The sequence below is a fragment of the Medicago sativa genome, chromosome 8, assembly GCF_051527215.1.
Source record: "Medicago sativa cultivar Bolivia chromosome 8, Bolivia_mono, whole genome shotgun sequence".
NCBI lineage: Eukaryota > Viridiplantae > Streptophyta > Magnoliopsida > Fabales > Fabaceae > Medicago > Medicago sativa.
In genome coordinates this window covers 43,027,990-43,039,947 of record NC_140756.1, presented here as the reverse complement: position 1 = coordinate 43,039,947, position 11,958 = coordinate 43,027,990, and the positions used below count along the sequence as shown (strand labels likewise).

Sequence of the window (11,958 nt, the reverse complement as noted above, 5' to 3'; positions counted from 1 at the left end):
TGCTGACAATTTCACAACGTTTTCTAGTGAAAGACTTAGAGATTGGTATCAGACTCAACAACAATTTTCTAGTGCCAAAACTCTGCTGAAATTGTTTTGCATTCAAAGTTCACTTAGAATTTCTGTTTCAAGTTCATATCTTAGAAATTCTAGAGTTTTAAGAGTCTGTATCTGATTTGTATTGTGAACACCACTGATTGTATATCAAGTGTTCAATCTCAAACATTTTTCTTTGTAATTCTGTTTGATTAGAAGTCTCTTGCAGTTGTGCTTGAGCATTAAAAGTCTCTTGATTGTGTTCAAGAGCATAGGAAGTCTCTTGCAGTTGTGCTTGAGCAATTTCAAGTCTCTTGCTAAGTTTTTAGCAGTGAGCAGTTGTAATCAGATACTACATTATAGTGAACTCTCCTTGGAAGTGCAAGGGGGACAGGACTACTTCCGATTTGTGGAAGGAACCTGTATAATTGCTTTGTGTCTTTCTTCTCTCTCTCTCTGTGTGTTTTTATCCGCTGCACGTTAGTCCTGAACATCACTTCAGAAGCAGACTATATTTGCTTCTGGCCAGTGTTTTCAGCTTAGGATAAAACGAAGAAAAAGCTTACACAATTCAACCTCCCCCTTCTTGTGTTTTTCTCACCTTCAATTGGTATTAGAGCCTTGGTCTGTTGTCTTAATACTTAAAAGTGTAACAAAAAAATATCTGAGAAAAACATGTCTGGTGATTCGTCTAGTTCTGGACCTGCGCATAATCATGTTGTTCCATATGATTATGGTGACAAGAAATCTAACTTTGGAAAGATTCCTAAGTTTAATGGAGATGGTGAAGAATTTTCTTGGTGGAAAACCAACTTCTACAGCTATGTCATGGGTTTAGATGAAGAACTATGGGACATACTTGAAGATGGTGTTGGTGACTTGGTCCTTGATGAAGAAGGAGCTGTTGTTGACAGAAAGAAACATACTCATGCTCTGAAGAAACTTTACAAGAAGCATCATATCAGAGGAGCACTTGTCACTGCTATACCTAAAGTAGAGTATATGAAGATGAGTGACAAATCCACTGCTCAAGCTATGTTTGCTTCTCTTTGTTTAAACTATGAAGGCCACAAGAAGGTCAAAGAAGCAAAAGTTCTTATGCTTGTTCATCAGTATGAGTTGTTCAAGATGAAGGATGATGAAACTATTGAGGAGATGTACTTAAGGTTTCAAACCCTAGTCTCTGGACTACAAATACTAAATAAGAGCTATGTTGTTTCTGATGATGTTAGCAAGATACTAAGAAGCTTGCCTGCTAAATGGAGACCAAAGGTTACTGCTATTGAGGAAGCTAAAGATTTAAACACTTTAAGTGTTGAAGATTTTGTCAGCTCTCTCAAAGTTCATGAGATAAGTCATAATGAACATGAGCCTGCTAAGAAGAGTAAATCTATTGCTTTACCATCTAAAGGAAAGTCATCAAAAGTTCTTAAAGTTATTGAATCTGAAGATGAGTCACCTGATGGAGACTCTGATGAAGATCCTACTGAGAAGATGGTTATGCTTTCAAACAAGCTTGAGTATCTGGTAAGGAAGAACATGAAGTTTCTAAGTAAGAGAGGTGGATACAAGAGCTCCAAGAGAGAAGATCAGAAGGGATGCTTCAACTGTAAGAAGCCTGGACATTTCATTGTTGATTGCCCTGATCTTCAGAAGGAGAAATTAAAGGGGAAGTCAAAGAAATCAAGTTTCAACAAAAGGAAATTCAGAAAGCAGATTAAGAACACTTTAATGGCAACTTGGGAAGATTTAGACAGTAAATCTGGGTCTGAAAAGGAAGAAGCTGAAGATGAAGCAAATGTGGCTATGGGGTTAGCGACTATTGAAACTTCAGAAGCAGATCCTGACTTAGACTCTGAAGATGAAAATGAAGTATACTCTAAAATTCCCAGAGAAGAATTTATTGAGTCTCTTAAAGAACTTCTTACACATTTTGAACTGAGAACCAATGAGTTGAAAAATTTAAAAGAAAAATATGTTGATTTAATGAAACAACAAGAATTAACTCTGTTGGATCTTAAAGCTTCTGAAGAAGGACTTGGGGGCTTTGAATTCATTTGTAAAACTTATGAAGAGAAGCTCAAGTATCTTTGTCAGAAGCTGCAGGAAAAGTGTAATGGAAAGTCTTTAAGCAAACATGAAATTGCTCTTAAAGATTTTATTATATCTGGTATTGATAGAAGCAAAGTTGCTTCAATGATTTACAACATTTACAGAAACAATGGTAAAGGGATTGGATTTTCAGGAGGGAAACCTAATGAAATCAGTCTCAAAGCATGTTATGAATGCATCAAGGAAGGATTGAAAACCTTCTTTGTACCTGAAGGTGCTAAGTTTGTAACTGTGGTTCAATCAGAACCAGAAGCTTCCAACTTTAAGGCTAAGATTACTTCAAAGCCAAAGAACTCTAAGCCAAAGGCAATGATAAACTCTGATTCTAAAACTTCAAAGATCAGGATTCTGAAGAGATCAGAACCTATTCCTCAGAGTCTGCTGAAACATGAATCTGACATCCTGAAGTCTAAGTCTAGAAGAACAAAGCAGTTACTGCTCCTAGGGAATCAAAACCAAAGATTGTTAAACCTAAGGTAATGATTAACTAGAAGCTACCAAACTTACAGCACAAGGTACAAGAAGTGAAGAGTAAAACTTCTAGTACCAACCTGAAAGGATCCATAAAACAATGGGTACCAAAATCTGAAAATGTCAATACTGCAGATATGTCTAAAAGCAAAGGAAAAGCAAAAATCAGGTACCTAGACAGCGGTTGCCCAAGGCATATGACAGGAGAGAAGTCTATGTTCCTCACCCTCACAATGAAAGAAGGAGGAAATGTGAAGTTTGGAGGCAACCAGTCTGGCAAGATCATTGGTACAGGAACTATTGGTAACTCCTCTATCTCAATTAATAATGTGTGATTGGTAGATGGTCTTGAACATAACCTTGTGGGGCTGTGAACTATGCTAATATTCCTAAGAGCTTAAACGCCCTCTAGAAAGGCTGTAAGACCTCCAGAAAGGCTTAGGCGCCCTCCAGAAGGACCCTTGAGGCCTGGGCGCGCCCTCCTTAGGGCGCCGCCTCACTTAGCTTCTAGAAGCCTCTAGAAACCGCCTAAAATACACAAATACCCCCGTTGCTTGGGGACAAAGCCACCGAAGTCCAAACCCATAGCAGGCTATAAATACTACTCTCGAGATCATTCTCAAGGAATCTAATCATTAGTCTAAACCCTAGCATACGATTCTTAACCCTAGAATCCCTCACCATACTTCTGCAAGTACAATTACTGTGCAGTGATGACAACATGGGACAGGACCTTCTGGAGGTCATCCAATCTTTAGGGAGGTATTGACGGTTCACAGCCCCCCAAGCACAAGTCTTGGGACAAGGCGAAGTGATTGGCTTTGAGAAATCAGATTATGTTGTGCACTATTTTGGAGGATCCTCCTAAGGCATTTTTGGAAGCCCCGAGGATACATGTGTGACTTGTGTTTAGAGTACTCCCTTGGGATTGTCTTAAAATGTTTCAATGGTCCTTAAGGATGCATGTATCATGCATTACCGATCCAAGCATGAGTCTTGGGACAAGGCGAGATGTTTTGTAGGTGAAGGGATGACTTGCTCATTGCTTTGTTTGTAGTTAGTTTGTATGCGTCTCTGGGCGCCGACGTCCGAACGAAAACGTTCGAAGGCAACATGATGCAATCTGTATGTTCTGGCATTCTCCTCTACTTTGTAGGGCGTCCTTTGCTTCAGCTGGACGATCCGTATTCTGTGACTTTTCGCAGGTTGCCACGCGACTTAATCTTGCGACGTGTCTCCACCCTCAATCGTCCCAGACACGCTTCCTGAGGCGACCTTTACTATTCTTTAAGACGTGTTTGGCTTTCCAATATTCCTCATTTTACTCATTTCTTTAGTCTTCCTTCTACCGTTCCATTCGTTTTTCGTCCCAACTAGTTATCCCGATGAGCGAGTGTGTGATCAGGAAATGGCAGGTGAGGGCGACGAATCCTACTTTGTATACACCGCCGTGCTGGAAGAGTTTGGCGTGAAGATCCCCTTTACGCCCTTTGAGATGGATGTCTTGAAATATCTCAATGTTGCGCCCACACAGATCCGCCCCAACAGTTGGGCGTTTATCCGTGGTTTTGAAATTCTCTGTAAGTCTTTAGATCTTGAGCCCTCTGTTGGCGTGTTCTTTTGCTTTTATGGTACCAAGGATGTTAATAAAGGAACATGGATTACCATTTCTGCTCATTTGGGTAAGAGGCTCTTTCCTCAGTATGCCTGCAATTTCAAAAAAGAATGGCGTGATACCTTTGTTAGGATACAAGTAGCGCCAGGGTGTTCAACCGCATCAGTGTTGGTGGCTGGAGTGCCCAAATTTCCTCTTCGGTGGACAAGTGATCCTCTAGCAGTGGGAGGATATGATATCAACGCCATGTCCTCTTATGAGCTAAACCTGGTACAGTTTCTTGCAAAGGTTCCTCTCACCAACATTCATTGAATTGTTGAATAGGGAAGGCGACATTACTCGCTTGAAGGCTTATTTGCGTGAGTGTATCTAATGGTTTCGTGTTGTTGCTCTTCTCGTTCTTTTTTTTATTTTTTATTTGTTGATCTTTGTTTTTCTTTTGCAGAGGAAATGTTGCCTTTGACCGGTGCTGAGATGAGGAAATACTTGGCGAAATTGGAGAAGAGTAAGAACCCTGAAGGGTATGTGTCCAGTAATCCGGCGGGAGTATCGCTGAGGAAACTGAAGAGGAAAGAAACTGCTTCAAAGGGCGAAGCTAGAGTTATAGAGGTTGATGTCCTAGAAGGTGTAGGTGACGCAAACGATCTCGTTCGGGCTGACTCCCCTTTACCTAAGAAGGCGAGGACCGGGAAGGGGCCCAAGACTGGTGGTAGTCGCCCTACGGCGAGTACTGAAGTCGGAGGTACCTCCTTGAATGATGAAGCCATGGAGTCTTTTTGGCATTCAGAGTTTGATTTTAGGCGGTATGTTCAATATCATCTTGCGTTTCTTTATGAGCCTCATATTTATTGTTGGTTGATTCTTGTTGGCTCACCCAGGCGTGATTGTTTGGCGTTCTGTAGGTATATGTCAGAGCAGGTTCCTTTTGCAAAGGTCGATGTAGATACGGCGGTGAGGGGTAAGTTTAGCGATTTAGTGGCGGATGCTGGTACTGCAGCTTTGCGTGTTTTGCTGATGGGCCATGCTATGGAGATGAAGCACGATATAGCGGAGAAGAAGTACAAAGATGCTTCCGAGGACGTGGAGAAATGGAAGCATAAATCTACTGGCCTTGAAGGGCGTTTGGTGGATGCGTTGAAGGAGAAGAAGGTTGCAGAGAAAGCTCTGGAGGAGATGAAGTAGGCCAAAGAGGCTGCAGAAAAAGAGAGGGATGAGAAAGAGGCTGCGCTGGAGAAAGCGAATTTAGCTGTGGACGATGGAAGGCGGGCTTTGGCCGTTTACATTGAGAATGGCTTTAGGCGTGCAACCGAGCAATTCCTCCTTTTCAACCCTGATGCAAAGATGGATAAGCTCGACCCCTTTAAGGTGATCGTCGAAGGCAAGCTGGTAGATGACGAGTGAACTTACTTTGAGCCTATTTTCTTTTTGAGTTTTGTAGTTTTATCTTTGGCTTGTAATTTAACTTTGGCGGCTCTGCGAAGCGCCTTTTTGAACAATTTTTATCTGTGATGCTCCTGACATCCCGCCCTTAATTTTAAACTTTCTTTTAACTTATGTGCTGGTTTACGAACTTTTATGGTCATTCGTTTTTGTCATGATGCCTTTCAATATGGGAGAAACCTGATTTTATTCGTTGAGTTTTCGAGATGCGTAACATAATTGTGGTGAATTGGCAATCGTAGCCATCTCGAAGGTTGATGCTTTATAGCACTTTCGATTGTTTTGTGTCTTGATCGAATACAGTCGGGCCTCTTTTGATGTTTACGTCGAACACATGTCTATGATGATTCGGCGATTTTATAGTCGAACCCCGCCAGAGCCTCTCATGAAGGTTGGCGTTTTCTGGGTGACCGCGGATCCTTTGGACCGGGGTTTATTTATTTTAGGCGATTTTTTATTGTCGAACCCCGCCATAGCCTCTCATGAAGGTTGGCGTTTCAGGGCGATCGCAGCGATTTTTTATAGTCGAACCCCTGCCAGAGCCTCTCATGAAGGTTGGCATTTCTGGGTGATCGCAGATCCTTTGGATCACAGTTTATTTGATTTTGGGCAATTTTTTTATCGTCGAACCCCGCCAGAGCCTCTCATGAAGGTTGGCGTTTCAGGGCGATCGCAGTGATTTTTTATAGTCGAACCCCGCCAGAGCCTCTCATGAAGGTTGGCGTTTCAGGGCCATCGCAGATCCTTTGGATCAGAGTCTTTGTTGCTTTGGGGCGCCCTGAGGATCTGTCAATTTTCTGGACTAAATTTGTTTTGTTTCTGTGTCGCTGGAATTTTGTTTAGTAAAATTCTATCTGTTTGAATTGGAAATGACAAGCAACATAACAAGTAATATAGAGACGAATATATGAAAAGGAAAGGGCGCCTCGTTAAAATCCCCTGCCCTTGCAGGGGAAAAGAGTGCGACCCAGACCTTATTTTATTAATGAAATAATACCAGTCATAGTGGTGGCTTGATACCATCCTTATTTGGAAAACAAGAAAACAAGATGTAAAAAACGAACAGTAAATTAGCTATAGTAGTGACGTAGATTAGCCACATTCCAGGTGTGGAGAACAGCTTCTCCACTCAGTTCTTCTAGCTTGTATGCCCCGTGAGAACACTTCTCTCTGATTTTGTACGGTCCCTCCCAGTTTGGGAACAACTTTCCAATCCTTGTTGGGGCGACGACTTGTTACCAGACTAGGTCGCCTTCCTTCATTTCTCTGGGCATCACCTTAGAGTTGTAGCGACGCGCTGCTCTCTGTTTGGCGGCGAATTCTCTGATATGGGCTTGTTCTCGGACTTCGTCGATTATGTCCATGCTGACTGCTAAACCTATTTCATTTGCTTTGGTAGAAAAAATAATTCATGAATTCATATTTTGAAAGTTTTGTTTTAACAAGAGTAAGGGAGTTTTCCTGCATAAAATTTGTTAGGTAGGCGATCAAATAATTCTATACCTTCTTCCGAAAAAGTATCTCGTCACCAAGTGGGGGTGTCTATTTCCACAGGGAGCATGGCGTCTGCGCCATAGACCATCGTGAATGGTGTTTCCTTGGTCGTGGAATGTGGGGTAGTGTGATAAGACCGTAGTACCTCGTGGATCTGTTCAGCCCAAAGTCCTTTGGCGACCTCCAACTTTTTTTTTGATCCCGTTGAGGATAACTTTGTTTGCAGACTCTGCTTGCCCATTAGCTTGTGGGTGAATTACGGAAACGAACTTCGTTTGTATTCCTTGGTGTTTACATAAGTCGACCACTGTTGAGCTTGCAAATTGAGTTCCATTGTCCGACACTATGCATTTGGGAAGGCCGAAGCGACATATGATCTTCTTCCAGTAGAACTTTCTGACCCTCTCGGCTGTTATCTTCGAGACTGCTTCGGCTTCGATCCATTTAGTAAAGTAGTCCACGCCTACTATGAGAAATTTTAGTTGCCCTGGGGTGAGAGAAAAAGGTCCAACAATGTCAACCCCCCATTGGTGGAAAGGCCAAGGGGAGTACACAGAAGTCAATTTCTGAGCCGGGACATGCTTTTTATCTGAAAATCTTTAGCATTTGTCACACCTCCTGACGAAATTGGAGCTATCTTGAAGCATGGTGGGCCAGTTATATCCTGCGCGGAGGAGCTTTGCTGCCAATGCTCGGCCACCAATATGGCTGCCGCACACGCCTTCATGTACTTCTAACAGAACCAGGTGAGTCTCATCCTCGCCGAGACAGCGTAACAGAAGGGTTGTTCGCCCTCGTTTGTAAATCTTTCCCGAGATGATGACGAACTTCGAAGCTCATTTTCGGACCATCTGTTCTTCTTCGCTGTTGGAAGGTGTGAAAGATCTAGTCAAATATCTGAGTAGTGGCTCCATCCAGCCGGCTTTTTCCTCGGCGGTGTGGTGTACTGCGTCAATCCTGGTACTGGGAGCGGCGATTATTTCTTGAATGATAGTTCTGTTGTTGCCTGGTCGCTTGGTACTAGCGAGTTTTGCCAACAAGTCTGCTCTAGAATTCCGTTCTCGTGGCACGTAGACTGCTTCAAAAAAAGTAAATCTCTTGGCGAGATCCTGTACTTTAGACAGATACTTGATGAGTTGGGCGTCCTTTGTTTGATATACGCCTGTGATCTGACTTGTTATGAGTTGGGCTCCCATCTCTCGTGCTAAAGTCATACCGGCGATCATCGCTTCGTATTCAGCCTAGTTGTTGCTTGCTTTAAATTCGAACATGAGGGATTGTTCTATGAGGATATCATTTGGTCCCTCCAGGATCACACCTGCTCCGCTGCCTTTCAAATTTGAAGATCCGTCCATGGACAATAGCCATACAAAGGGGGTCTCGCTCTAGGCTGGCGAGGTGAACTCCACAACAAAATCTGCTAACACTTGGGATTTGATACTTCCCCTTGGCACGAACTGGACGTCATATTCCGAGAGCTCTATAGACCAGGCTACCATCCTTCCTGCCAGATCTGGTTTTCTGAGGACCTGTTTGATGGGGTAATCTGACTTGATCACAATTTTGTGGCTTTGAAAATACGGCCGAAGTTTCCTCGCCGTTGTAACTATCGCTATGGCCAGGCGCTCTAACTTTTGATATCGCAATTTCGCGCCTTTGAATACTTTGCTTACAAAATAAATTGGTTTTTCCCCTGTGTCGGAATCTTCTACCAGAACAGTGCTCATGGCGTTTTTAGAGATCGCCAAATACAAGAATAGAACAGCATGCACACTAGGTCGCTGAAGGACTGGCGGGCTGGACAAAAAGCTTTTTATCTGTTGGAAAGCTTCCTCACATTCTGGCGTCCATTCAAACCTCTCTTTCTTTTTAATGGAGGCAAAGAAGGTAAAAGCTTTGTCGCCAGCGCAGGATAAGAAGCGAGATAGAGCCGTCAGTCTTCTTGTTAATTGTTGGACCTCTTTGATGTTAGAAGGGCTTCTCATATTGATGATCGCTTGATATTTCTCAGGGTTTGCTTCGATACCTCGCCTCGTTAAGAGGAAACCTAAGAACTTTCCTGCCTGCACTTAGAAAGAACACTTTGTTGGGTTCAATCAAATTCTATACTTCCTTACCTGGCCCAAAATTTCCTTCAGGTCGTTTGTGTGACTATGCCCTTCTTTCATCTTTGCCACCAGGTCGTCGATGTACACTTCTAGATGTTGTCCTATTTGTTGAGAAAAAGTTGTATCCATAGACCTTTGAAAGGTGGCGCCTGCGTTTTTTAGACCAAAGGACATGACTTCATAGTGGTAGTTTTTGGTGTTGGTCATAAAAACTGTTTTGGGGGCGTCTAAGGGGTCCATTCTTATTTGATTGTAACCGGAATAGGCATCCATGAAGCTCAAAGTTTTGTATCCTGAGGCGTTGTCAATCAAGTGATCAATATTTGGGAGTGGGTACGGATCTTTGGGGCACGCCATATTTAAATCGGTGTAATCTAGCACATTCTCCATTTCCCATTTTCTTTCTTGACGAGGATAGTATTGGCCAGCCATGTGGGATATTTGATTTCACTTATGAAGCGGACGTCTACTAATTTTCTTACTTCATCATCCACGACTTTCCTTCTTTCCTCACCCATCTTCCTTTTTCGTTGCACGACCGGTTTCACCCCAGGCTTGACAGATAAGTGATGGCAGGAAATGTCAGGATCCATCCTAGGCATTTCAGAAGGGCGCCAGGCAAAGAGATCCAAATTCTTTTGAAGCAGGTTAACAAGGGCGTCTTCCTCCTCGGGGCTTAAAGACGTACCAATCTTAGTCGTTTGATTAACTTAGGACCAATGGAGACTTCTTTTAAGTCTTCAGTGGGTTCTAGACGCTCTTGCTGGAAATCTTCTCTAGGGTCGAGGTCTATCATGTTGACTTCATGCGTTACTTCATTACTGAACTTCTTCCTGGTCTTCTGTAGTCGTAAACTGTTGTGGTAGCATTCTCTCGCGATCTTCTGATCCCCAAGATGGTCCCAATCTTTACCCCATCTAAGGGGTACTTCAAGACTAAAATTTTTGTAGACAGGAAACCTCCCAAAAGGTTTAAAGCAGGGAGGCCAATAATGACATTGTATGAGCTTGGCGAGTTCACTACTAGATACCTGACGCAAATGGTTTTTACCTGAGATCCGCTACCAAAGGTTATCTTTAGAGTGATGTAACCTCTTACATGAACCTGCTTGCCTGTAAAGCCCGTCAGCGTTCCTCTGAAGGGTTGCAGCTGTTCTGGATCCAGGCCCATTCGATCGAAGGCGTCGTAATGTAGGATGTCAGCAGAACTTCTCGGATCTATCAATACCCTCTTTACGTCCCACTTGAAAATTTGCAGAGTGATAACCATGGGGTCGTCGTCATGTGGAATGACGTCTCGAAAGTCTCTGGTTGTGAAGGAAACATCGGGTTCATGCTCGGGAGTCTGTTCCCCGTATTCTTGGCACAACATTACTTGTCTTACGTACTTCTTTCGAGATGAACTTGATTCCCCTCCACCTGAAAATCCTCCTGAGATGGTGTTTAGTGTGTGTCTCTTTTCCTCGTTCATTTCCTCTTTTTTGTCACCTGTTTTTCGTCTGTTTTTGCTCCTCCTTTCTTGGGCGTACCCTCGTAACTTTCCACTTTGTATCAGTTTCTCAATTTCCTGGCGGAGATGTATGTAGGAGTCGGTGTCGTGTCCCCTTATTTTGTGATATTTGCACCATTTGTCCTTGTCTGCTCCCATAATAGGGTGACGCGAAGGGATCGGTTCTGGAATCAACTTTATTTCGTAGACTTACTTCATGATACGTTCCGGTCTGGTGTTCAGAGGGGTGAAATCCTCTAGGCGTGGCTTGTGAAAATAAGGCGTGTAAGTTCGCCTTTCTGGTCTCCTGTAAGGAGCACGATCCCTGTTTGCTGCTGGTTGATAGGCTCGCCGCTCCGTGTTACTAGACATACGCTCCTTCGCGTCCCTTGCTTTCTTTTCCGCGTTGCTCTCTTCACCCTTGATGTAACAATCTACCCTAGCGATTACCTCTTCCATAGAATCGGTGGGTTTCTGAGCCAGGGATTCATTGAATTGTCCCGCCATTAGACTGTTCTGGAAAGCACCTACAAACACTTCTTGGTTGGGGTTAACTACCTTAATAGTTGTGTCATTGAACCTCGCCAGGTAATCTCGGAGAGACTCATTGTGCCCCTGGCTTACGTTGAAAAGGATAGTTGCGGGAACTTTGCGATGCCGGCTTGCGGAGAATTGTTGGATAAGCTTCCTCGTCATGTCTTGATAGCTGAGGATGGAGAAGCGTGGGAGATTCATGTACCATTGTAGGGCAGCGTCTGAGAGGGTACCGGCTAGCAACTGGCACTTGAGGGAGTCTGGCGCTCCGACCACAGCCATGCGAGTGTTAAAAGTCGTGATATGCTCCATGGGGTCGATTTTTCCGTCGAAGATGGAGAGATGAGGGGGCTTGAAGTTTTCGGGTACTGGTGCTCCCCAGATTTCGGCGGACAGAGGCTATGGCTCTGGGTCATCCATCTCGCCGTGGTTTGATTCATCTTTTTCTTCCTGTTGTTTCTGCTATATGGTTTCCATCGACGCCCGTAGGGCATCATTATGTTCCTTTAGCTGGGCGAGCTGTGTTCGTAGGGACTCGAACTCTTCTGGTGTGGCCATGATGAGGGGTTTTTCTCTATATCGCACGTAGGGTGCAACCTAGGCTGGTTTGAAAAAGGGTTTCCAAATCGCAAAAGAAGCTTACGATTTGGAAGTTCAGTT

The 11,958-nt window shown here is 43.6% G+C and overlaps 2 protein-coding genes across 2 annotated transcripts; both read right to left on the bottom strand.

Moving 5' to 3' along the window:
* Nucleotides 1-8,004: 8,004 nt before the first annotated feature.
* LOC146899289 (uncharacterized) lies at nucleotides 8,005-8,394 on the bottom strand. The gene has a single exon (XM_085736741.1). The coding sequence runs from the start codon at nucleotides 8,392-8,394 to the stop codon at nucleotides 8,005-8,007; it is 390 nt and encodes a 129-aa protein (XP_085592867.1).
* Nucleotides 8,395-10,974: 2,580 nt separating this feature from the next.
* LOC146899288 (uncharacterized) lies at nucleotides 10,975-11,610 on the bottom strand. Its single transcript, XM_085736740.1, has one exon. It carries the CDS (start codon nucleotides 11,608-11,610, stop codon nucleotides 10,975-10,977), a length of 636 nt encoding a protein of 211 aa, XP_085592866.1.
* Nucleotides 11,611-11,958: the final 348 nt, after the last annotated feature.